Source organism: Mixophyes fleayi, chromosome 1, assembly GCF_038048845.1.
Source record: "Mixophyes fleayi isolate aMixFle1 chromosome 1, aMixFle1.hap1, whole genome shotgun sequence".
Taxonomy (NCBI): Eukaryota; Metazoa; Chordata; class Amphibia; order Anura; family Limnodynastidae; genus Mixophyes; species Mixophyes fleayi.
The window spans coordinates 250320837-250346872 of record NC_134402.1 but is presented as its reverse complement, the minus strand read 5'-3'; the positions used below and the strand labels follow the sequence as shown (position 1 = coordinate 250346872).

At 37.7% G+C, this 26036-nt stretch overlaps 1 protein-coding gene across 29 annotated transcripts in view; it reads left to right on the top strand.

The window, feature by feature from the left end:
- PTPRD (protein tyrosine phosphatase receptor type D) overlaps positions 1-26036 on the top strand; it is a 1423918-nt gene that overhangs the window by 1350791 nt on the left and 47091 nt on the right. For 16 of the 29 annotated variants that reach the window (XM_075209451.1, XM_075209417.1, XM_075209401.1 and 13 more), the window contains 3 exons: positions 7772-7813; positions 8298-8395; positions 16400-16523. In XM_075209451.1, the coding sequence (XP_075065552.1) occupies positions 7772-7813; positions 8298-8395; positions 16400-16523 (264 nt within the window). The remainder of the gene's footprint in view (positions 1-7771; positions 7814-8297; positions 8396-16399; positions 16524-26036) is intronic. The other 13 variants (XM_075209482.1, XM_075209461.1, XM_075209518.1 and 10 more) reach the window with 1 other exon arrangement.

Here is a 26036-nt window from a genome sequence, read left to right as displayed (position 1 = left end):
GAAAGGCGATGTCAAACTACACCGTCTTTTGAAATCATCCAAAAAAACACAGACCAAAAAAAATTTTTTGCTGTTGAAGCGAAAATAAAGTCTAACTGAGGAAAAGTTAAGTGCCAATAAAAAAAAAATTGCCAACATGTCATTCTACACACGCAGTGGCAAAGAGAGAATGAGGCCTTCACCTTTCTCTATTAGTGGCAGATCAAAAAAAGTTACCGAGCCTACAATTGGTGCACAACTACTGTTACGCGTCAAAGCCGAGCTGCAAGATAACAGTAAGGCATTAGAGGATAATGTTTGCTCTGATTCACAAATGACAACAATGCCTGTGGAGAGTCCATCCAACAATGGGATGTCTAATCATGAGCATTCTGCTGATGTGTGCCTTAATAGCCCGAGTGTAGCCGGTGATACCCAAATTGAGGATGCCACTTTGGAATTAGAAGAGGATGAGGGGGAGATTTGTGTAGGCGACGAGGGCGCTAATGAGGATGTTGATGAGGATGAGGTTGTTTGTGTAAGTCCTGCACCAGTGGCAGTAGTTCTGGCACGTGACAAGAAAAAGGCCATTGTCATGCCTGGGCATAAAACAAAAAAATCCACTTCTTATGTGTGGAATTATTTCTACCCAAATCCAGACAACAATTGTATAGCCATTTGTAGTGTATGTCAAGCCACAGTCAGTCGAGGGAGGGACCTTAACTATCTTGGAACCTCGTCTATGTTACAGCATTTGACGAGAGTTCATGACAAAGTGTTGGGAAAAGCTGAAAGTTCTTCCAAAAAATTTACAAGCACTCCATCATCAGCTAAAACCTTTCGGTCACCGACATCCCGACAGCTACAAAATACACCCACCACACCATCCTCATCAATATCCTCAGTAGCGCTCGGAGTTAGCCTGGCATCCCACTTATTAAGGCTGGATGACTCCTGCACTATTATTGATTCCTCTGAAGAAAGCGTTAGTCCCACTGCTGCTGCTGCTGTTGCTGCTGCTGGGGGTGAATCGTCAGCCCAGAGGCAGGTCAAGGAAATGAGCAGTCCTACATTTCAGCAATTAACTGTGAAACAATCATTTACTAGGGGAAGCAAATATGACAGCAGTCACCCAGTTGCCAAGCGAATCACAGACGCCATGGCTGCAATGTTAGTGTTAGATCTGCGTCCAATCTCCACAATGAACGCAGCTGGTTTTTCACAGTTTATTGAGGTTTTGTGTCCGCGTTACAGAATTCCATCGCGACACCATTTCTCCCGTAAAGCAATTCCACAACTATACCAAAAAGTGTGTGTGTAAAAATGTAGAGATTGCGCTGAAAAATGCCATTCTGCCCACTGTCCACTTAGCCACAGATATGTGGACAAGTGGAAGTGGCCAAACCAAAGACTATATGACTGTGACAGCCCACTGGGTTGGTCATTCACCTTCACCAGCAGGAACAGCAGCAGCATTTACACCACTACGTAACATTTGTCACAGGCAGGCCACTCTTTGTATCACCGGCTTCACTAACAGGCATACAGCTGACAATTTGTTACGCAAACTAAGAGATGTGATTGATACATGGCTTATACCACTTGGACTCTCCCCAGGATATGTCATTTCTGATAACGCCAACAATATAGTGCGAGCATTACAGCTGGGTGATTTCCAACATATTCACTGTTTTGCTCACGCCATCAACTTGGTGGCGCAGAGCTTCCTACGAAATAACCGTGAGGTGCAGGAGATGCTTTCGGTGGCCCGTAAAATTTCAGACCATTTCAGGCATTCAGCCACAGGCACAGCATGTAGGAGATTACAGCAGCTCCAAGAGCAGTTTAACTTGCCCTGCCACCAACTTAAGCAAGAGGTGGTAACTAGGTGGAATTCCACCCTCTACATGCTTTAGAGGATGGAGGAACAGCGCAAAGCCATCCAAGCATATTGTACAAGCCATGACATTGGGAAAGGAGGGGGATGTATTTCACTCTTGCACAGTGGGGAATCCTTTCAGTGCTGTGCAAGGTGCTGAAACCATTTGAAGTTGTGACGTGTGAGGTGAGTGCAGACTCTGCTAGTTTGAGCCAAGTCATTCCTTTAATTAGACTATTGGAAAAGCAGCTTGAGAAACTGAAGGAGGAGCTGAAAACAAGCAATTCAACAAAGTATGTTGGCCTTGTCGATCAAGTACTTCATTCACTTCACAATGATCCTCGAGTTATTAAGATCTTGAACTCGGATCAGTACGTTTTGGCCACTGTGCTTGATCCAAGTTTTAAGACCTACATTGAGTCTTTACTTGTAAATGAGCGAGATGTGAAGTGTTGTAAGGAGCTATTGCTCAGCAAGTTGGCCACTGAACTTGGCCTCGGCTTGACTACGTGTCCTCCTTCACTTTCTCAAGCTGCTGCTGCTCGTAAAAAATTAAATTTCCCCAAAAAGAAGCAGGGAAGACGCAGGGGGCGGACCAGAACAATTTAACATCTGGGCTGGTTTGAAAGATTTTTCTAAAAAATGTGTCACCTTGCCCATAACTCCATCCAATACGAGTATAAACATGCAAAGGATGGTGGAGGATTATTTTCAAGAGGTAATTGATATGGAAATGTCAGCCAGTCCCTTTCCTCACTGGGAGGGAAAGCAGGTCATTTGGAAACCCATGTACAAACTTGCTTTGCAATACCTAAGCTGCCCACCCTCCAGTGTGTACTCTGAACGAGTGTTCAGTACAGCCAGGAACTTAGTCAGTGATCGCCGTAGAAGGTTACTTCCAAAAAATGTGGAGAAAATTATGTTTATAAAAATGAACTACATCTTCCACGAGGAAGGCCTTCACCATCAAAGACATCCAAGCACTGACTGTTCTCTAATGGCGGATTCAAGCGGCGATGAATTGATAGTCTGTGATGATGACGTACACACTGATGAGGGTGAGGATGAAGATCCAGAGGATGACGATAACATCTTTACCAAACTTTCTATTTAAGTCTAGGGTTCAATCTACCCCCAAAGAGGAAAGGGACTTGTGGCATTTCCATATCATGTACCATCTTGAAAGGTTGCTGTTTTGGCAATTTTTCATTATGGGTAGGGTGTCATACACAGAATGACCCCAAACTGCCTTTGTCCATTTCAAATAATATTGTACAGTCTATAACGGCTGATTTTTTTTGTGTTTTCTACAACTGGAGGGGGGCCTATAGAGACAGAAACCAAACTGCCTTTGTCCATTTCTTTACATATTTAACTATAAGTGTAGGGTGTAATATACACCCAAAGACGATGGCTGCATTGCCAATATGCATAGATGGAGAGGAAGACAATCTGGTTTGTGTGTAAAATTAATGAAGGCCTACCTACCAGGAATTAAACTTTTTTTTTGATAATTTATTAGCTTTACAATTACATTACTTATCCAAGAAACAGGTGGAGCACTAAATTTGGTTCTTTTAGGCCCAAAAACATTGCTTTTCCAACAAAATAGCAAAACAAAACCAACCAAAACCAAAACCAAAACACGCAATGGCGGTTTTGCAAAACCAAAACCAAAACACAACGGCAATCCAGATCCAAAACCGAATACAAAACCAAAACACGGTGGTCAGTGACCATCTCTAATATATACACACATAGATATATCTATAGATATAGATATATATAATTGCTTACATTTCTATGGTTTATACTATTACTACTACATTTAATTGTCAGCTTTATAAATGTACATTAGATTCTCTTTTATACCACAGAAAAGCTTTTACTCAATCAATGAGACTTCAAGGTGATTGCCAAACATATTAATAGTGTAGTTTAAATCCTGAAGCCATGAAACCATGTTCTATATATATTTATAAATATAACCACTTTCAGTGTTTATTAATTAGGGTGGAATGACTAATTAAGCTACATCAATATTTAAGTAGATGAGACGATTTGTCTTTTCATTAAGCAATTTTTACTGACTCAGCAGTCTATTAAAAGACGTAGCATGAACTCATGAAAAGGGTAATATATCTATTAGCTTGGAAAACACATAAATCAAAGATTAAGGTAAGTACTTTATTAAACAATTGACTGTAACACTGACTTCAGTGTTTCTATAGAAATGTTAGTTTATGATTTAATAAAACTGGTACATCTACTGACATTACTGTGTGACTAATGTCTACTTCTTGGGAAAACATACTTTTTTTTATTATAAAGTGAACTATGCTAATATCTGAAAACTTTGCCATGTGTGAGAAAAATTAGTTAATAAAAAAAAAGAAATAAGTCACTAATAAATAGTGGCTTTATGTTATGTGATATTATGGCCTGTGATGTCTCGTGTCACCTGCCTTAGTTTCTGAATTAGTGAATTGATAGGCTGCATTCTCTTGTATTGGTTCAGCTGACAAAATAGCAACATCCATGATGTGTAAGTGAAAGGTCTATTTTAGAGCCATTTTGACCCATATCTGCTCATTTCAGCTTTTATACCTGAGTAACTAAATTGAAAGAAACAAAGAATGACTGTCCATAATTCTGGTTAGATATAACATACTTATTTTCTTACTTATGTGTACATTATTTGGCATTTAGGATGACTCTAAATTTTATTATTAGTTAGCCCAACCATTATGAGCCCTCAGACAGTGAGTGAAGGCCTCTGGGTAAAGGCAATGCTTGTCAGAACTATCTGATTTGTCATTGACTGTTGCCAATAACCTATGGGTAGGGCATATTTCCCCTCATGCAGGGCCGGTGCTAGGGTTTTCAGCGCTCTAGGCAAAATTTCAACACCCCCCCCCCCCCCCCCACCCCGACGAACACAATAAATAAATAAATAAATTATTAGATTTTATTTACCTGGTCTGTAGATGCAGGGGGGGCTCTTCAAACCTCTTCTCTTCTCTTTTCATTTCTTTTCTTTTCTTCACTTCTCTTCTCTTCTCTCTTTCCTATGGCTGCTCCTCGCCTTCTTCACACAGGAGGCGGAGCGATGCATGCTGGGAGAGGAGGGGAGGGGGGAACTTTATTCACACTTTATTCACGCTGTCACTGACAGACAGTGTGATAATACAGCAGGCGCCGCCGGGTAAAGATCTGTCACCTGATCACTGACGTCAGTGATCAGGTGTGCGATGCGCCGGCAGCCCGGGCGCATTAGAATAAATTGACAGTGGCGGCGGATATTGAAAAAACAGCGGCCGCAGGGACCTATCTCCCACTTCTCTCCGCTGACTAGATTTTTAAATCTAGTCAGCGGCAGCGGCGCCCTGCAGGTCCCGGCGCCCTAGGCAACTGCCTAAGGTTGCCTAATGGGAGCGCCGGGCCTGCCCTCATGGCAACTGACAGAAGATAAGACTCTCTGTAATATGGAGATATCATCATAATCATCATCTATTTATATTCCGCAGCTCTGATTCTGGAGTCTTGTGGAAAGACAACTTTTAAAGTCAGGAGCAAGCAGTGCTGTGTCTGCTATCTGAGAAATGTTTGCTGTAGTCTATTCTTGCTTGTCAGCCATAATTAACCAAATAAACTTAAGGGGTTTCTCTTATAATATGCAATATAAAGCGCTTAAAAGATAACATCCCATTGTGTTTATTCTATTACACCCACAAAACTCCCTGATAAGCTATTTATTAATTATTTACGTTAGGAGCAGAAGTTCTTTAACCCCGAAGCATCTCCTGAAAAATAGAGAACCTCATAAATGATAAGATGGGTTCATAACATACACATCTCTAGTCACAATATTGCTGTCACATTACAGTAGCGCTAGACTGATCAGAACCATTAGAACCCCGTCATCATGATGACTTCATATGTTAACCACTTAACATTTGTGCAAGTTTGGAATTGTTTTCACAAACTATAAATTTAAATTACTTTATGATTTTGATTGTTAATATTGCTTTTTACTTTATCTCAAATTGACCAGTACACTGTAAATATACATTTTACTAGTGTAGGTATTATAAGTGGATAGGCCCTACATTTGCCCAAAGAATTGTGGTGTATATAGTCACTTGATACAAATAAATGTGGTGGACCAAATTTTATCTTTTGAGTTTTTTTGTTCCGACTTGTACAGTATGTCTCTTTGTTCATATATCCTTATTAACTAATTAAAAGCCAAATCCTTTGTTCTATAATTACCAATATACTTTTAATTGTTTTATTTCTGTAATTTAGTACTAAACATCATTGTATAGTATATGCATGTGTCTGTGAATGTGCCTTTTAGTTTGTGTATGTGCAAATATACTGATTTTATTCTATTGTTGTTACTAATTGGTTTCCCATTTTCAAATGGCTTTTACTCTTTACAGCTCTGAACCGTAATTCAGTGCCATATGCCTCACTGATTGGCTCTGTGTCCTCTTTTGAGTAAAATTACCACTTAGTCCTTATATGATTATAACTCTCTTCCACAATTCGTTCAAAAAGGTCTAAACATCTTTGTCTCTTACTTTAGTTGCACAAGTACTGTTTTATCATTCACATGAATAAGATACAATGTGGTATATTTATTAAACTGCGGGTTTGAAAAAATGGAGATGTTGCATATAGCAACCAATCAGATTCTAGTTATCATTTATTTAGTACATTGTACAAAATGACAGCTAGAATCTGATTGGTTACTATAGGCAACATCTTCACTTTTTAGTAACTATACCCCAATGTCTTGCTTGTTTATATTGACTATGCACTCACATTTTTGTGCACAGTGGTACTTGCTCTGAATTTGGACTTGGCTTTAATTTCGTTTTTGGCATAACATTAAAATGCTTTCCATAACTATAATAAATATAGGAACGAGTAAGATAGGGAAACATAAAAAAAAATAGTAGCAACCATACTAAATGCAGCCTTTCAGATTATAAATTGATGTGTTGGTAACTAGCACAGTTAGTGATTAGTATTTACACCTAAAACTGTGTAATAAGGTATTTAATATCCTTTGATATTCTTTGTTATTTGTTGTGCCTCTTAAAGGAACATAATTATTTTATAGAGAGGCCAAAAATATAATTAAGGTTATCTTGTGCTATTTGTTAATATTTCTACAATTAATTTCAGCTTAAACCTCCTAATTCCATCGGTGTTTCCGTTCCAGTTTTAGGTTAACCATTTTGAGGTGTGCTTATTCAGATCTACTAGTCAGCTGTGCTTTCCGTATGATTGGGTCTCAGTAAATATCAGGGATGTCACCCTACATACATCCAGATACTGTTGAGCCACATCTTAAATAATGCTTAGTCATCCAGTGTGTTTCTGAACGTGAGATGAATGTCAACAACATGATGGTTGTTGAAATACTAAATTACCATTGGGATACTACAGTCTTATTGCAAACATGCTTGAAGGAAATAACATGTCTACAGCCGGCATGGTTATATAGTTACCTCCACTGTATCTTTTATGGAGTTTTTTCTTCGGTGTCCTTGTAAGAGAAAGATGTTTACACCTTAGGTAGATTGTAGGCATTTATAGTCAACCCCCCCATCAAACTTTATACCACAGTTATTGTGCATGACACATAGATAACTGTTTTACTTTTTGAAATACAACACTTCTTGCTATTTGGGTTGCTTTTGGTATTTTATTTTCACTGTAGAAAATCATATTGGTCATTCCATAAAACATTGTTAATTCGTTATCAGCCTTTTGCTTCACGGGTGACCTGATTACTAAGCTGCACATATTCACTGTGGAAGCAAAAGGATCTAGGCTACCCATTGAATTTCTTCATGACATAATTCAGTTTTTTCATTTATACCCCCATTTCCTTTTCAGGTTCAGGTGTCGCCGGTTACTCTGGTAACCTCCATTCTTCAAGTTAGTTTTCCTTCATTATCCATTGGTCATTTATTTCTCCTTTACCTTCTCTTTTAGGAACTTTTCATTTTCTGTCTCTTTAGTCCACTAGTTTCTCATCACTTCATCTAAGTGTCCATGTCATACAATGCAGAACAAAGGGTTTGAAATTGATGTTAAAATAGATGTCTCTACCCGTGGTCTAACTGTGTCACTTTCTTTTACCTAGCTAATATCATGATTCATTGCACAATAATGTCCTTCACACTAGGCGAGTTGGCTTTGGGAATATGCTTGGTGACTACTCATGTATCAAAGCTCATCCTTCCAAAGCATGTCCAGCTTTAAGTAACCAAACTTATCTGCCTGCTTCTCACACATAACAGCATCTTGCTACTTGCACATTGCCATTTTACCGTTTTCAACTGTACACCATACATGTGTATGTGCACTGGCAAATGCATCAATCTTCAAAAAATCCTTTTCCCTTCCTCTTCCATTACAGGTATGGCCAGCCATCCACCCATCTCTATTCTCGAACTGGCTGATCACATTGAAAGACTGAAAGCAAATGACAACTTGAAGTTTTCTCAAGAATATGAGGTATCTTTTTTTTTTTCCTTCACTTTTTATTTAAGTAATTTCAATTACAAGCATAAACATATAGTAAAGGTAGGCATCGCAATGAGGTATCTTATTTTAAATTTATATGTTTAGAATGAAAGTAGTTTGGTATTAATATTTATTAACAGCTTCATGATAGTGAATGCCTGCTAAGATTGTTTAAAGGATTTTATTGCAAATTAGCTCTGAAATTCCTAAGTTTGATGTGTTAATGAATGGAGAACAGTATTGTACACCTAAGTAGCATGGCGATCCCTGGTTTTGCTAGGCAGTAGAGTTTTGAAGAGGGCACCAATCTTCACTACACACAAACACACATACCAGACACAGTTTAGTTTGAATACAATTCACCTACCAGTGTTATTTGGGCCTGAAATCCACGAGGACAACATTACATTGCTTGGGACTACTCTATGCATCTGTTTTCTTTCTACATCACAGAGTGAAAACTGCAAATTATTTATTTAAATTATTGAGTTCTGTTATTTGCTGTTGCTGCACTGTAGTCTGTAGTCATTTAATCTGACTACAGACTATAGGCCTTCTAAAAATGGCTAAAAACAAAGGCAAATGTATTATGGATACTTGTTAACAATATGGGTGCCACTGAATCAGGCTCCTCCCGCTACTTGGTGGGAAAATTTAGTACCGATCAGATTTGGACAATGTTTGCTGGATGAGGGACTATCTATGGGTCTCCTCCTCTCAGCTCCAGGAGCCTCTTCCTCTAAGATAGGATGGCCATATTTGATGGGAGAAGGGAGAAACATTATTTTAAGACCAATGCAACTGCCGATACACATACACATGTATGGTGTCCAGTTGTTTTTCTTGTCATGGCTGCTAATTCCTCAACACAAAGGGTTTGCTGGGTAAACCAGGAAAGCTGGGGGCTGAGTGCTGAGTAACAGATCACTATCATACTTTGTAACCATGATAACTTGGTATAAGGGTGCAGTTTAAGATCAGGAGTGATTGGTGCTCCTGGTGGATAAAGGACACCGACACCAGGAAGCAGAGAATCCCTTGCTCAACATAACCAGATTCTCCCTGGAATTATAAGTGGGCGGAGCCCATGTTTTCTAGTTTAACACCTGTATAATTAAGTTCTGAACTATGAGGTAGATATAAAATGACACTGCAGGACCAACAATAGCTTTAAAAAAGTACAATTTACACCATAACCAATATCACTGTACTCTTTTTTTTTTTTTTACATATTATGTTCTCCTGGTGTTAATGTGTGGGAAATTGCTTATTTTAGGTTTATATTTTTAAAATAGGCACTCTTTAACTTTTATGATAATTTTCAAAGGCCTCTTTTCACTGCCACTTTATTACTGTGTTGATGAGCAAAATGCATTACTGCGATTACCATTAAGCTTAATTCATTCATTACATTCCTCTTGATTTGCTAATTACATTAGTGTCCCTAATGTGATATAAAGTTACTAGTATCATTCTGTCATTTATCTTAATAATCACAAGTATGTTCTTACTGGCAAAATTAAATTTGAGATTTCTAGCACATTAGTAGCATTTTATTTTATTAGGGACAGCACATTGCATTTTCCATTTGTTCTGATACAAACCTGATTTTCAGTAATAGTGTTTTAATATAGTATAGTTTAGGTGTATATATTTAAATATATTAAATCCATAGACCATTTGTATTAAAGACATGATGACATGATGTTATAATGCTAGAAAACATTACAATATTTGTATGTACTAGGAGTTACTGTATATTGATAGCTGCTCTTTTCACCAAGACAAAACAGGAGAGATATAGAACTTTGTAGTCTGCGTATGTGATAAGGAGCTAGATGTACTGTATGTGCAATCCTATGAGACATGTTACTGTTATTATGTACAGAGAGACTGCCCTCATTCTTCCCTTATTTTAAAGGAATAGATGATCTTTTAGAAAACAAACATTCAAAATGCTTGTTCAGGGCCATATCTGGCCACACATGCAGCCTGAGGCTCCTCCTGTCTTGAGTGTCCGTCTTTGGTAATGATGCACTTGCGTAAGAAAGAGGGACCACCTCTCTGCCTTGGGCATTAACCCTTTCATGACTGGGGGTATTCTATTTTTTGTGACCCGACTACATCTCACAATTTTGCTATATGTTGTTTAAAATGAGAATATATTTGTAACCACTTTATGTGCCCAAATAAATTTAGCTTTTAGACATACCGTACTTATCCATCAATCACTTCAGTTATAGTACATAAGTTATCCTTTCACAGGATTACCTTTTAACAATATGGCAGCATAGGCTTCTATGTTTTGCTGTACACAATGCTGCTGTTTATAGTAGTCAGGTGGCCAGAAACAAAGAAAGAAATGGTTACATACTGGAACCTGAGGCTATCATCGACAACTGGATTTCCCGATATAATGCTGTGCCTTCTATCACGTGACCACCATATTATGACATTTTAGACCACTGCCAATGTTTATGTACAGATAGTGGGCACAAATGGACGATGTACTCCCTCTGCACAGGAAATGTAATTTGTTTTTCTGTGTCATTAAAGAGACATCGTTGGGAGCTGCTCAATCACATCTTTTTACCAGCAATGTATATTATGCATAGTATATAGTTTATGTTAATATTCCATGTAATAGCTTTCACACAATACGAAAAGGACAGTAATAACAACTGATAACAGTAGCTAATTTTTTTTATTCAGATCCAGCAGTTAATAATAGGTTGTTTTGCAACAAAGGTCATGGGGAAAATTGCCCCTGGGTTTACTTTACTAACAGTCGAGTGTTAAATTCATAATTGCAGTTCTTTAAGCAGTGTTAATAGCCTGGGGCCTGATTCATTAAGGATCTTAACTTAAGAAACTTCTTATTTAAGTCTCCTGGACAAAACCATGTTACAATGTAAGGGGTGCAAATTAGTTTTCTGTTTTGCACATAAGTTAAATACTAACTGTTGTTTCATGTTGCACACAAATATCAACTTTAAATTTCAGTGTACAAATAAGCTATCAAGTATTTCTGTGCTACATGAAAAAACAGTCAGTTTTTAACTTATGTGCAAAACAGAAAACTAATTTTCACCCCTTGCATTGTAACATGGTTTTGTCCAGGAGACTTAAATAAGAAGTTTCTTAAGTTAAGATCCTTAATGAATCAGGCCCCTGGTCTTGAACTCTTGAATATAGAAGAACATATTTGACAGGTGACTTTCAAGGCTGTCAGAAAAAGTACTATATTGAAATGGAACAACAAATACGTATTGATTACAGTAGATATAGGGAATCTGTGACACTCTAAATGTTGAAGCACTACGAGTTCCATTGTGCTTTCCCAGCCATAGACTGGAGCTACAATAGTTACAAAGACTACTACATTTCTGTGTTTATATTTTTTTATTTATTTCCAGGCACACACTAAACAGATTCCTTTGCAGAAAATAGGACAATAAATACAATTCAATGCCCTGTAGGGCCTATAATCTTTCATATAATCTGTCCCACATATTTATTGTCCCTACACAAATATTTCATCATGGTTTAGCTGTGGGGCAGTTGTAATTCTGACTGTGCCATTAGGCACTAACTCATCAAAAGACTCACCCCTTCAGCCTATAAAATAAGAGCCAATAATGGAAATATCATCGTTTCCTATTATTTGTCCAACATTTAGCAAAGTTAAAAAATAATTGAATTGAACAAATTGCACTTCCTGTTTTGTTTTATCGTGTTAGAGTTGTTTGTGTGAAGAAGAAGTCTAGTGATTTACACGTTTGTTGTTCTGTTATCAAAGTAAAGAGCTGTACAAATTGTGTCAGTGCAAAATATTCGAAAAGCTTTGGCAAATTATTTACCTCGTTCCACATTTGGTTGTCTTTTGTCATTGTTTCCAGTTGTACACCTGCTAGCTGAGTTTTAGTAACTGTTGTATTCTATTTGGGATGTATTTCTCATTTACTGCTGGTCTGCATAGCAGAGCAGTGGTGAACGGGTACCACACTTTCTGTTGTGCACTACATTGGAGGTGTTTGGACAATAGAGCAGTACAGGGCAGCCTAGCGTTTAAAAAGTGCTGGACGCCTGGCGTGGTTATGCCCACTGTCCTGATGCCAGATTCCCAAATGTGCGAAGGTACGTTGAAGGGAACTCATGCCTATATGTCAGAAAACTTGTGATGTATCACATGACTTTACAAATGAGATTTAAAAGTGGGTGGAGAGTACTATAGTCATATGAAGAAGAAGGGGTGATCAACCATAGGCATTAAGCCCGTTTGCGAAGCAACCATTCATTTAGAAGTACTGCGTCTTTGCTTTTTAAACATCTCAACACACAATATTTATCATCATCACCATTTATTTATATAGCGCCACTGATTTTGCAGCGCTGTACAGAGAACTCATTCACATTAGTCCCTGCCCCATTGGAGCTTACAATCTAAATTCCCTAACATACACAGAGAGAGAGAGACTAGGGTGAATTTTGATAGCAGCCAATTAACCTACTAGTATGTTTTTGGAGTGTGGGAGGAAACCGGAGCATCTGGAGGAAACCCACGCAAACATGGGGAGAACATACAAACTCCACACAGATAAGGCCATGGTCGGGAATTGAACTCATGACCCAAGCTCTGTGAGGCAGAAGTGCTAAGCACTTAGCCACCGTGCTGCTCGTAAAAGACACCATAATAGATTTTTTTATTTTCTGAACAAAGTATATATATATATATATATATATATATATATATATATATTGTATACAAAAATAAGTATAAGGTAGAGTTAAAGTTATTTACATATGAAATATAGTTCACAACTTTATTAACTAGAACGTCAATATCATATTAATTTTTTTCTACTATCGTTTGGCTTCTGTAAGAAATCCTTTTAATGGTCTGCCCATTAAACCTTTAGAGTGCTCATTAAACCTCTTTATGCAGGCAAAGTGCACATGACTTATTAGACTTTCACAATGGAATAATGGAGCGTGTACCTGGTTTTGTGTGTGTCAACTGCTGTGATTTTTTTATTTGCAGTTTTCCAGTGATACACAATGCAGATAGAGAAAAACAGTGGTGGTTTTTCCTACTTGCTTCTCCCCACTGGCCTTAGCGTTAATCATTTAGACTTTAATCCTATGGTAGTGTATGGAATAAGCTATGTAATATCCTGATGGCCTAGTACACTGACAAATTGCTGAATAACTGGCATCTAAATGACTTGTCATACTTGTAAGCTCTTTTAGATGTTTGTAGCTTGGAGAATGCTTTGCATGACATATATAGGTACTGGGAGAACAACACCAGATTAAAATTCAACCTTATAAAAAATATATGCATAAGTGATTTGAGCTGGGAATGTTGATTAGGTGCATCACATCCTCGCCAGCCTCATTAATTGCGTGATTGCATTGCTCATCAAATAATGAGTCACCTTTATCAAGATGTAAAACTTGGACTAAATCAGGAACAAAAATATATACACCGTTGATGTGAATTACTAATAATAATCTGACAAGAATACATATAGTATAATTGTATTTTCTAGCTGGGCAAAATTTATTAAAGCTCAGTATTGATTAATAGTGAGTGGTGGAAGTGGGGGTGTATACGGTGCTATGCTCTACTGCCACTTCTCCTACTGCCTTCATTGTAAAACTATCACATTCCATTCACTTACATTACCATTACATTTTTCATACCGTTTCTTCTAAGTTTCTATACCACTAGTTCTACATTTCCACTTCAGCCACTGTCTATAATCATAATAATATTTTATGTGTTTTATACACATTTATAGCATACACATATGGATTATGGACAGTGTGTGTTGGCAGGTAAAGCTGTCAGTTCTGTGTATGGTTAGGGATTAAAGGGAGGGACGTCCATAATAGTACTATTACAAAATAAGATTTATTTTTTTTTAGTAAAAGAAGATATTTAAAAAAAAAATCACTTTAACTTGTGCATGAGTATATGAAATAAGCCTCAAACACCACAGAACAACAGAAATATAATTGTATAAAAAGAACATGCAACAAACATAAACAGTGCATATATATGCATATATATACTAATATGCTAATATATACTACAGACACCTGTAGTAGTTTAGGTAAGATTGCATGGCATTCCTGTAGTGGTTCGGTCAATCTGGCTTCTCTTGAGGCATACAATGCAGTAGTTGTAGCATTGAACTATGTAGACAACCATGACTGAACTATTAAGTCATGCAGAACATAGATGGCAACCACACTGGTTCACAATGCCATCTGTAGTGCTAGATTTGCCAATACATTCTAACATAGTTCCATCATCATCATCATCATCATTTGTATAGCGCCAGCAAATTATGTAGAGCTTTATAATTGGGAACAAACACAGTGATAAAACAATACTGGGTGATACAGGCAGACAGAGAGATAAGAGGGCCCTACTTGGAAGCTAACAATCTATGGGACAATGGGAGTTATTATTATTATTATTATTATTATTATTATTATTATTATTATTATTATTATTGTTGTTGTTTATTTGTTAGGCGCCACAAGGTTTCCGCAGCGCCGTACACGGCACAAACAGTACACTATACAGGGTAAAACAATACAGAACAATAAACACAAAGTACCAGAACTTCAGAAACTCCAGGCAGGCAAATACTGTAAAGATGGAGTGGAAGAACAGGTGTGGAGACAGGAGGGGAGAGGGGCCCTGCTCATACGAGCTTACATCCTAAGGAAGGGTAAACAAAATCAGGCACAAGAGGGAGCCAGTGAAGCAAAGGGGAGAGAAAAGGATCCAGGGGAGAAACAGAAGAGGTGAGAGGTTAAGTGGATGGTTGGTAGGCCTTAAGGAACAGGTGAGTTTTAAGTGCCCGCTTGAAGGAGCACAGATTGGGTGAGAGACGGATGGAGCGAGGGAGGTCGTTCCAGTGAAAGGGGGCAGCTCGGGAGAAGTCATGTATTCTAGAGTGGGAAGAGGTGATCAGAGTGGAGGAGAGGCGGCGATCATTGGCCGAGCGCAGGGAGCGGGCAGGAGTGTGAATGGAGAGGAGGTTAGAGATATAAGGGGCAGTAGACTGGGGGAGAGCCTTGTAAGTGGTGGTGAGGAGTTTGAAAAGGATTCTGTAGGGGAAGGGGAGCCAGTGTAAGGCAAGACAGTAAGGGGAGGCAGAGGAGGAGCGGCGTAAGAGGAAGATGAGTCTTGCAGCCGCATTAAGTATAGAGCGGAGGGGGGCGAGGTGGGAGCAGGGGAGGCCAGTAAGGAGGATGTTGATGCATAAGGTAAAGTACTACATATTGCATATTGGTTCAGCCAGAATGCAAAGGTATAAGTGCTTAGTAAGCTATATGATACATCTTAAGTCAGATTAAAGAAGGTTAGTATACAATACAGAAACAAATATGAAATTGCTATTTTAGTCTTGCATAGCTTTATCAGCCTTAGTAGCTCTTTCTTGTAGGCATTATAACTTAATATAGGGTCTCTGGGCCTGATTCATTAAGGAAAGTAAACCAAAAAAGGAGTAAATCTGCATCGTGACAAAACCATGTTGCATTGGAGGGGAGATGTCATTTAAAATGTGAGGGCAGCTTTATAGTTGGGGTAGAGCATGTTCTCTAGATCAACTTTAAATTTCACTGTAAAAATAAAGCTATCAAGTATTTGTGTGCTACATGAAAAAACAGCCAGTATTTAACTTATGTACAAAATAATAAACTAATTTGCACCCCTTTTATTGTAACGTTTTGTGCAGGAGAGGACTTACTCCCTTTTTTTGCCTTACTTTCCTTAATGAATCAGGCCCTTCATGTTTAAATGTCTTTATGGCAGCCCCTTAGAATAATGATGTGACTGTCTTTCCATTGAGTTGATTTCAATACTTTTAAGGGAAATTGTATCTGTGGTTTTGTCATTTTTGATGCTACATGCTCTTTAAAAAAACAGATGCATTTTACATTCTATTGTGTTCTCTTTTGTTTCGTTTACAGTCTATTGACCCAGGACAACAATTCACATGGGAGCACTCTAACCTGGAAGTTAATAAACCAAAGAATAGATATGCAAATGTAATTGCATATGATCACTCACGTGTTCTGCTTTCAGCCATTGAAGGTAAGCAAAATCTTCCTTCAGTGAACAGCGGCAATAACATCTCAAGCTATAATGAACAGCTGCTTTACTGTGTTCACAAAGTGGTTTCTATCCATGCTTACATTTTATGTTGTTTTTCTAGGTATTAAGCTGGGGGTTAAAAATGTTCATTCAATGTATTGCAGAGGGTTTTACAGCAACCTATCACTGTTATTTAATTCAAGCTAGGTATTTTCTAGTCCACAAGAGGGTTATTGTCTGCAGTGGGAAATTTGGGCATTAGACTCTTGTGAATCAATCAGCACTACAGTGCACATGTACTGTCAGAGTATGGGAGGATATGAGGAAACGGTCTGTACTAACTTATTATTTCCAAACTATTTCTTTTTCGTGGATATTTTATTTTTAAGTAAAATAATAGAGTGTGTGTGTGTGTGAAAGAATAAATATGCTTTACTTATTTTTTCATGATTATTTAACATCTAGGTGGTAATGTTATTATGTTTTATAGATATTATTTCATTTTAATTTTTTAGATACTGTTTCAGTTTACTGTAGGATAAGTAGGGTACATTTATGTTTCAATGACCGTTTAAAGAACACCTCCATCTAGAAAAATATCGTAGTAAAACACCCCATACAGCAACTAGCAGAACACAGGGGTCTGGTAACACACAGTTAGTGTATTACTTTCTACCCTGAGCCTGATCAATGGGCAATTCTCCTTCCAGATGCAACATTAGAAATCTGAAATTAGAGTGCTCTGACACAAAGTGTCAGGGAAATCGAGTGTTGATCCGATCTGGAACATTGGCCTTCCAGAAATGTTCTAGTTGTTGAAAGGGACTTGCTACGCTAAAATTTATTTCTGGTAGAACTACTTCATTAAGGAAAAATAAGGTGAAATCAAACATATTTGTAATATATTTGCTTATATTTTGCATGGTATTTCCCACTATTAGCCCCACTTTTTTTTCTTTTCCTTTTTGCTTGACAAAGTGACATCTGTGCTACAGTACATAAATCCTTAATAAGTGTGTCAGTGGTTTGTATTTGCTCTTTCTCCTTAACAATGTCTGTGTCTAAATAACGTCTAAAATGACAGGTATAGAAAAAGCCTGCAACTAGACAAGGTATAGGAATGTTCTATGGACTCGACCAACCTGCAGCCACTAAGATCGCTGTAATGTTCATAATGCAAAGGTTAGAAGAGCCAACTACAATGGAAATAGCTGCAAAATATATTTTTGAAATGCACCCAAATATGAAATGAAAATTATACACCCAGTTTCTGATACATTTAAAAAAAATAATATTAAAATACATATATATATATATATATATATATATATATATATATATATATATATATATATATATATATAGTTAGATTGACATGCTGTAACAAATACTATGATAGTATTGTCTGAACTGCACCACAAAGTATTTTATTTGTCCTCTGTATGCTCTGCAGTGGCTTTGTATACTGTAGAATTGCTTTCCATATTTATTTGCCCATGCTTGTTTGCAGTCTCTCGTTCTCTGTGGGTAACGCTACTTTATAGATAAAACACATCATAACAAGCAACATCAAATATTATTTTAGCAATGGGTAATTCCAAATATCCATTTACACAATATATCCCTAATACATACGTACTGTGAGTTCTGTGGCTGTTGTTATAAAGAACAATTTAGCACCGTGGGGGGAAAAAAATATGTAACTTATCCAGCAGCAAATAGTGCAAATTGCGTTACAGTTAATAAAACAAGTCAAGAAATGACATGTTTTGTTCAGAAGAAATTTACATATATTTTTTCAGACCTTAATGGAGTTGAGAATCTGTTTAATATATTTTTGTAACACATACCACATTATATTAGTTTATGAATGTCCCTTGTCAGCGATGCTGCCCTCATATTACAGTACAGCGGAATTCAAGTTCCTAGAACTGATGTGGCATTGTGAATATATAGTACTTTTGTTGATGCATGTTTAGAAGAAAAGCAATACAAAATCTAATAAAAATGTATTAAATATTTTCTCATTTCCTTGCGTCAGACACACATGACAACATTACTGCTATCTCATTCCATTATCACAAAACAAATGATCTCTGGTGTACCAGGTCATTAGCAACAGACCAGTTGCGCCTTTCTTTAATCTTTGAGAACATTCGCCTCAGGAGAGGGGGCTTCTAAACTATGTATAGGATAGGAATACATAAAAACCAGAGACAATATCCATTTTTCCCCAATTATTTCTCACACACAGCTTTAAGTAGTGTTATACTCAGCAGGCAATGACAAGTGTTTCCCATGTTTTGATTTTATACCTTGCAGAGCAATAGTTATTTTGTTAGTGTTATTAATTTCACTACTACTCTGTGTTTTATAGAGCTATATATACATTGTCACGAACAATAGACATGCACTGAATTTCTTTGTTGAATCTCCCATACGTTCAGTTTATTTGAGTACTTATTTTAAATTTTATCTCAGAAAACATATGGCAGACAATGATTTCCATTAAACATATAATCCATATTGCTTTATATAATAGTACCGCTAAAGTAGTCTTTACAATTTAATCGACATCCACTCTTAAGTCACCTATAAATGGGCATATCTGTTTACAGACCGGCCAAATACATGGTTGACAAAATTGAACAGATTCAGTCTTGTGGTGATCATGCAAAGTGATCTCTCATGTTAGTGCACTCATCTGACTGCACACAGTTACTTAGGTTGAAGTTGTCAGCTGACCGGGGTTGACACTTGACCTGATCCCTAATAAGATGTTGATCACAATTGCTGGTAATTTTCGGCCATTCTCGTTATCTGGAGACAATTTTGGTCTAAATCTAAAAAGATTAGCTGTCCAAATCTGTAAATTTCTGGGAAACATCTGTGCGTGTTTTTGAAATGTAATAAATAAGGCCAAATCTTTGACTCCGCCTTTGAGAACAATATGAGTAATCAATTCCTATAGACGAGAGTAATATACAAAGTAAATAGTGTTTGTTAAGATGTACCTTGCAGATGGTATACATCATATTTGCCAACCTTTGAAAAGTTAATTCCGGGAGATCCCGGGCAGGGGACATGATTGGGTGGTCAATCGCGGCATCTTGACCCCACCCCTGCGACAAAAACGGCATTTTGTCGCGGGTGGCGGAGCCAAAATGACGCGATTCATTGCAAATCGCGTCATTTTGACAAGCAAGTTGCAGTATGCGGGATACTTGCCTGCTCTCCTGGGAGTCCGGGAGACCTACCTGAATTTCGTGAGTCTCCCGGAATTTCCAGGAGAGTTGGCAAGTATGGTGTACATGTGTAAGGTATCTTATTTTGAATGTGTACCTGAGTCACAAATGAAGCTTGCACTACTATGTTACTAATTAAAAAGGCAAAATAAATATATACTTTCTGTAGTTTACCTCATGCAGATTAAAGCAACATGGATTGGTTGTTATTAAGTTTTATCATAGACAAAATAGAGATTTGCAGGGCTAATTAAGTCTAAGCCATTCAAAAGGTGGATCTATTAATAATAACAACAGTATTATCAATGAATATCACAATATTTAATAATATTGATAGTATTAATACCAAATCTTTCTATAGCTGAATCAAACATTAGCAGAACTTTGCAGCGGTTTGCCCTGGTTTTTTTTTGTTTTGTTTTTTTAATATGTGCACCACTTCTTTATATCATACTCCACCATGTTTGTCATGTCAGTATTGGGCTATATCATACTTGCCAACTCTCCCGGAATGTCCGGGAGACTCCCGCATTTTGCGAGAGTCTCCCGGACTCCCGGGCGAGTGTGGCAATCTCCCGAATTCTGCCCACTTCACTAGGAAGTGCCCCACTTCCTAGTGAAGTGGGCAGAATTAGTTCCCAAACTCCGCGATTCCCGGTGAATCGCGGCGTTTGCGTCATGACATCACATGGGACGGGGCCAAAATGACGCTATTTTGGCCGCCCCGCCCCCCCTCTTGCCCCCCTCCACTGCCTGGCTCCCGGAAGGGAGCTGAAGAAAGTAGGCAAGTATGGGCTATATTGAAAGGCATATGTTTTGTTATTTTTTCCCCTCCAAAGCTATTCTATGCACCAAGCTAGTTCCATATTACAAAGGACAGAGACTCTTATATTACCATATTTTGTGACATTGAATGGGTTACACATGGAGGTCAGTGCTAGTTCACTGTAATCTACCCTGTAATCATCTTGTCTGTGTGCTGTACAATCACTGACATTCCCCATCCAATCGTTTTACACTCCTTGCCTACTAAATGGGTTTTAAAGTTTATACAAATAATGTGCTATTGCCTGCTCTTTAAAATGAACGTTATTAGCTTCCACATAAGCCTGCACCAGCCGCATCACGCCTTTACTGTAAATGCAAAAAGTGATTTATTTAGAATCTTTTATTGCTTATGCTTTGAAAGCTCCATCATATTTTCTGTCTATATATCAGCCGCAGACCAAGCCGACCAAGGTCATCTGCTCATTATTCTTCTAATCTGTACAATTCCTTGCCAGAATAATGTTTGATATAGCGCTGCTGCTGTTTAAATCAAAAGCATCTTAGTTTGACTTGGGTTTCTCTTGATTGTTTGCATGATAGCTTTCTGTAAGTGATTGACTGCTAATCACTGAATCTGTGATACTAGGTATGAAAAATGAATATTCTTTTTACTCTTGAATTATGCATATTGCAAATCTAAAGCAATATGCTAGACTGGTGATGTTCCTGCCTACATCAGTAGCTAATCCATCTTTAAATGAGATCATTCAGTTGTAGGAATACTGTTGTTTTCTTGTACATGGAACGGAGCAGGCAACCTGTTGTGAGGCTCATTGTTTTGACTTTACTGCACAAGACCGTCATGGAGCTGAACCACAGTTGAAATATCATCCTGATCTTTGTCAGTAATTGCAGGAACAAATCATTTTTTATTTTTATTTTTTTGGTTTTTCATTTGTCTCATCAACTCTTTGCTAACTGCCTTCTATAACGCTAGTGCCATCCAGATGTCACAGCTATGTAAAAGCACTCTGACACATTTTTTTTATCTTCTCTTTTTAATGTAATTATTAAGAGGATAATATATAGATTTTTCATGCTTTAATGTAGCTTCTGTAAGGCCTCATGCACTCTGGCTAAAAAATAGCATTTTACCAACTGTGCATTTAGCTGCCTCCAGCCAGGGGACAGTGTAAACAGCTAGAACACTTGTCATGATAGAAATCATCGATCTCTATGATAAATGTGACCTCCTTACTCACTGATGAGCAGGGTGAGCACAAAAGACACATTCGCCACAGATATAAATCAATAGCGGCAATGGCAGGCAGGCATTATCTGGGTCCATTTTTGCTTTGTATCCAAGTAATTGCACTGGAGGTAACTCTATTGTTTTATTCAGTGTGTACATACATTGAAGATGTGGCTAACCCGTCTAGCAGACGGCACCGTGCATTAGGACACCATCCTTTTGGTCTCTGTCTTCAATCCCCTCCGAAGTGCTCCTATTCAAGTGCAATATTCCCCTTAAATACAATAGATTGGTGACATGTCTGATTTTAACGGGGGCATGGTCAGTCAGAAGTCTGGAAAAATGACACAGAGCAAGTACAGAGGAGGCTTTCACAAACCCCTAAATTTGGTCAGAACATAGAGATATATAAGTAGGCACAATCTGCAGAGAAATAATTGAGCTTATAGTGCCTTTAAAGCAAAGCTGCTTATTGAATTGTAGCAGAAGAGAGAACTAGATAATGGTTAGTACATGTACCATTCTGTCTTTGTTTGCTTGTATAATACAATGACATTATGGAGCAATGGTGGGTAAAAAGAGGTGAGTATGAGTGAGTGGTGGGAAGAAAAAAAACAGACCGGGTGAATGATGAACAAAAAAGAAATTATGAGTGACTGGTTGAAAAAATGGGGATCAGGTGAGTTAAAGGTAGGAAAAAAAAAAAGTATGAGCAAGGGACAAAAGCAAATGACAAAGAAAGTGTGAGCGATGGGATCTAAGGAATAAAAAGAAATCAGAATGACAAATCATAGATGATCATAGATGGGGATATATACAGTGTAGGAACTACGAATAAAATATCAGAATAGTTCATCAAGATAATCTGTGCCCATATCATATCTGCAGGTAAGTAGGCAGAACATTCTTTTACTTCCTTCCTCTGAGCCCTTCCTTCGTGTGTCCGATGCTGAACAGTGGGCAGAGCAAATCAGAGCCATATGTCATGAATGTCAGATTTTACTATTATTTTGCTGGAAGTGGGACACCTTTTATACTGTCACAGAACGGGGATTAACAATAGGACAAGTGCCAGATGGTTAGGAAAATAAAATTGTTTTGCTAATTAAATTAAATTAGTTGTGTTGTTAAAGAAAAATGTCTTGAATTAATGTTGATGCCCTAGCTGCTAATCTTGGCATCTCCCAAATAATAGGTGCACCCCTTCAAAATGTTCATTTCTAACCATACTTAATGCACTTAGCATCACTCTCTAGGCCTATTTTGCTGTGGGACAAAGTATCTTTTTTGCATAGTGTGCAGGCCACTCTACACAGACCAATGGACACTAAACCTACCCAACATGACCATAACACAAGACTAAATTCTAAAACTGATAATTTAATACTTTTTTCCTTATACGGCATAAGAACGTACTGAAAACAGCTAGCAATAAAATTGGTCACTTGATCAATATTAAAAGCTATGGATATTACCAGGGACAGACATTTCTAAACTTTAAACTGTCTCTGGAATTTAAGGACAATTTGCAACTATGCATTTGTTGCTTTCTATTATATTCTGTGTTAGTTTGTATCTTGTTATTTATGGATTTGTATGTGCATGTATATGTAATAGGGCATAAAAGAGATAAAGTGTCTGTGTGTAATCATTGGGTCCCTCGTTGCTCATTTGAAACTTTGGGAGCTAATTGAGCAAGCGTTGACCTTCGTTTGGAAACAGTAAGATATGATTCGATAAATATTCCATCCTAGTATATTTTCTAATAATAAGTGTCCTTCCCAAAAAGTTGTATAATAGTAATGGTTCAATGTTCAGGGTCTCACCGTTTGTGTGATAGCCACCTTTCTGTAACCTTTATCGCTCTCAACTTGAAAGTCAGAATTTTTACTACAGAATGATTGTTGTGATGCCAAGGTTAATATTTTGCCAACAGCGGTCATCCAATGTCCAGTTTTGGGAATTTGTGGGGAAGCGGGTGGCTTGCTAAATATATGGAATTCTTTTTTAAGCAATAATAGACCTAACAGACCTAGCACTGAAAACAACTTTGTATATCTGAGTCCTAGCATCTACTTAGACTATGGTGCCCGACTAGCACTGTAATAGTAGTATGTAATGATGTTCTGATATTTGTTCAATATTACTATTGCTTTAAATCTTTTACATATATATGTTATTCAGTGAATGTTTTTAAATTCTAAGTTAGGATTTATATATAACAATGGTACACCTATTAGTGGGAGGGTCGTCAGGTCTGATAGAAGGTGAATTTCCAGCTCCCAGCATTTTGAAGCTCATGTAACAAGACGCACCAGTCTGACACTGCAGGCAGAGAATTCCAAGAATAATAACATTGATAAACTGCACTGTTGCTGGCACCCTCCAGCAACAAAAACATTCAATCCCATTACTTCAGTAATTCAATACATTTACTGTATTGCCAGTAAAGTGTCTTACTATGCCAGGAATATTTTCACAAATAATCAGCATGAGGATAACGTTGTTTAAAGCTACATAGTTTTCTTTAATGTTCTATTGATTAAAGGATAATTGTATTGTTTACATCTGCAACAATTCACAGGGTGATTTTATGGCGAACCAATTATACTTTATATATAGACAAAAATCATTAACCTGCTATTGATTAGATAACACGCAAACAACATAACCAAACCTGAGGTTATTTTGTGAACAAACAGCTCTTGAGTGTAAAATCATATGTCAATCAATGATTAGTCAATCTATCCTTACATAAAAACATTGCAACTGCTGAAAAGATCTCCAGCTCGAGTTCTAGGACAGCGCAGATAGGAAATTTGCCCCTTACCCAACAAATGTATAAGCCCACTCACTGTCCTGTGGTAGAAGACATGATCTACAAGTCATTGTGCGAGGTGCATTGTCATACATATACATTTGTTTGATTTTCTAACTTCAATAGTATTTTGTTATTTTTTCAAGAGTTATGGGATACAGAAAGTAAAAAGGAGGGGGGGAAGGGGAAGGACATAAAAAAGGAGGGTAGGGGTGCATAGTAGGGAGGAACACATTGGACAATACAATATCTATACTACACTCTAGACATGGAGAAGACAGGCAAAGTTGGCTCATTGACTGTATGTGGGGCAGTTCCAAAACATATGTATCAAGTCTCTCGGTATATTGCATTGACATCAACAGAGTTTCGACTGAGCGGCCACATTTTGGAGAGTCTAGTTGGAGTGAGATACCAATTATTTTATCATTATTTCTGTATGATTTATATATTTAGACATTCGATATGAGTTAATGAAAATGGCTTCCCATTGTTCACTATCTAGATCGAGATGAAAGTCATTCTTCCACTGCAGTTGTGTTTTAGTCTTTGTTTCTGATGTGAAGGGAGGGAATATCGATACCATAAGGTAATACTGGCTTTATTGTCTCCCTTCGTTTACTTTGTGTATAGCAGAGCTGGTGGTGATGTAATGGTTAGGCCTAGTCTAGGAAGGGAGTTAAATCAGTGTCTTAACTGTAGATATTTATAAAATTGCTGGGCGGGAAGGTGGAATCTTTCCCTTATTTGCGTGAAAGAGAGTAAGCCCTGTTCCTCAAGCAAAACAGTAAACGAGGTAATGTCATTCGTTATCAATAGATTAAGGTTTAAGTCTGGGATTAACCTAGCTAAAGCAGCTAATGAGATATTTTTAGTTGGAACCATAGCTGCCAGGTTTGCCTCCAGCACTTTGTCCCATACCGCCAGGAAGTCTCTAGCTGTCCTTGGTAACCGTCATTCAAAGGTCGCCATGCTTTGGGGACCCAGATCAAGTCTGTTAATGGAAAATGTGGATTGAGAGCATTCTCCAGATCAACCATGGTTTTTGAGACATAGGTAGGGACCAGACTCGAAGTTGGGAAAGCAAACAAGCATCATGGTATCTATTCAAGACTGGTGGAGCCAGATCTCCCTGTTGTTTGCATAGACATATCCGAGCGCTAGCTATTCGGGGAGGTTTGTGTTTCCAAACGTATGTGGTCATTCACATTTGTTTGCTTTAATGCAGCTACCTTCTATCCCTTGATAGGTGAAAACATACACAGTCACAACCAAGCACCAATACGTTGACCTTAAACCAAAAGTACAAGCGGAAACAATTTGGCAATGCTTGTTCATACTTTATTTTCTGAATATACAGTATTTACCCTTTATTAGCACATGTTGTGCACAAGCAGTTTGGAGTTGGTCTTTTTTATCTGTATGTAAGT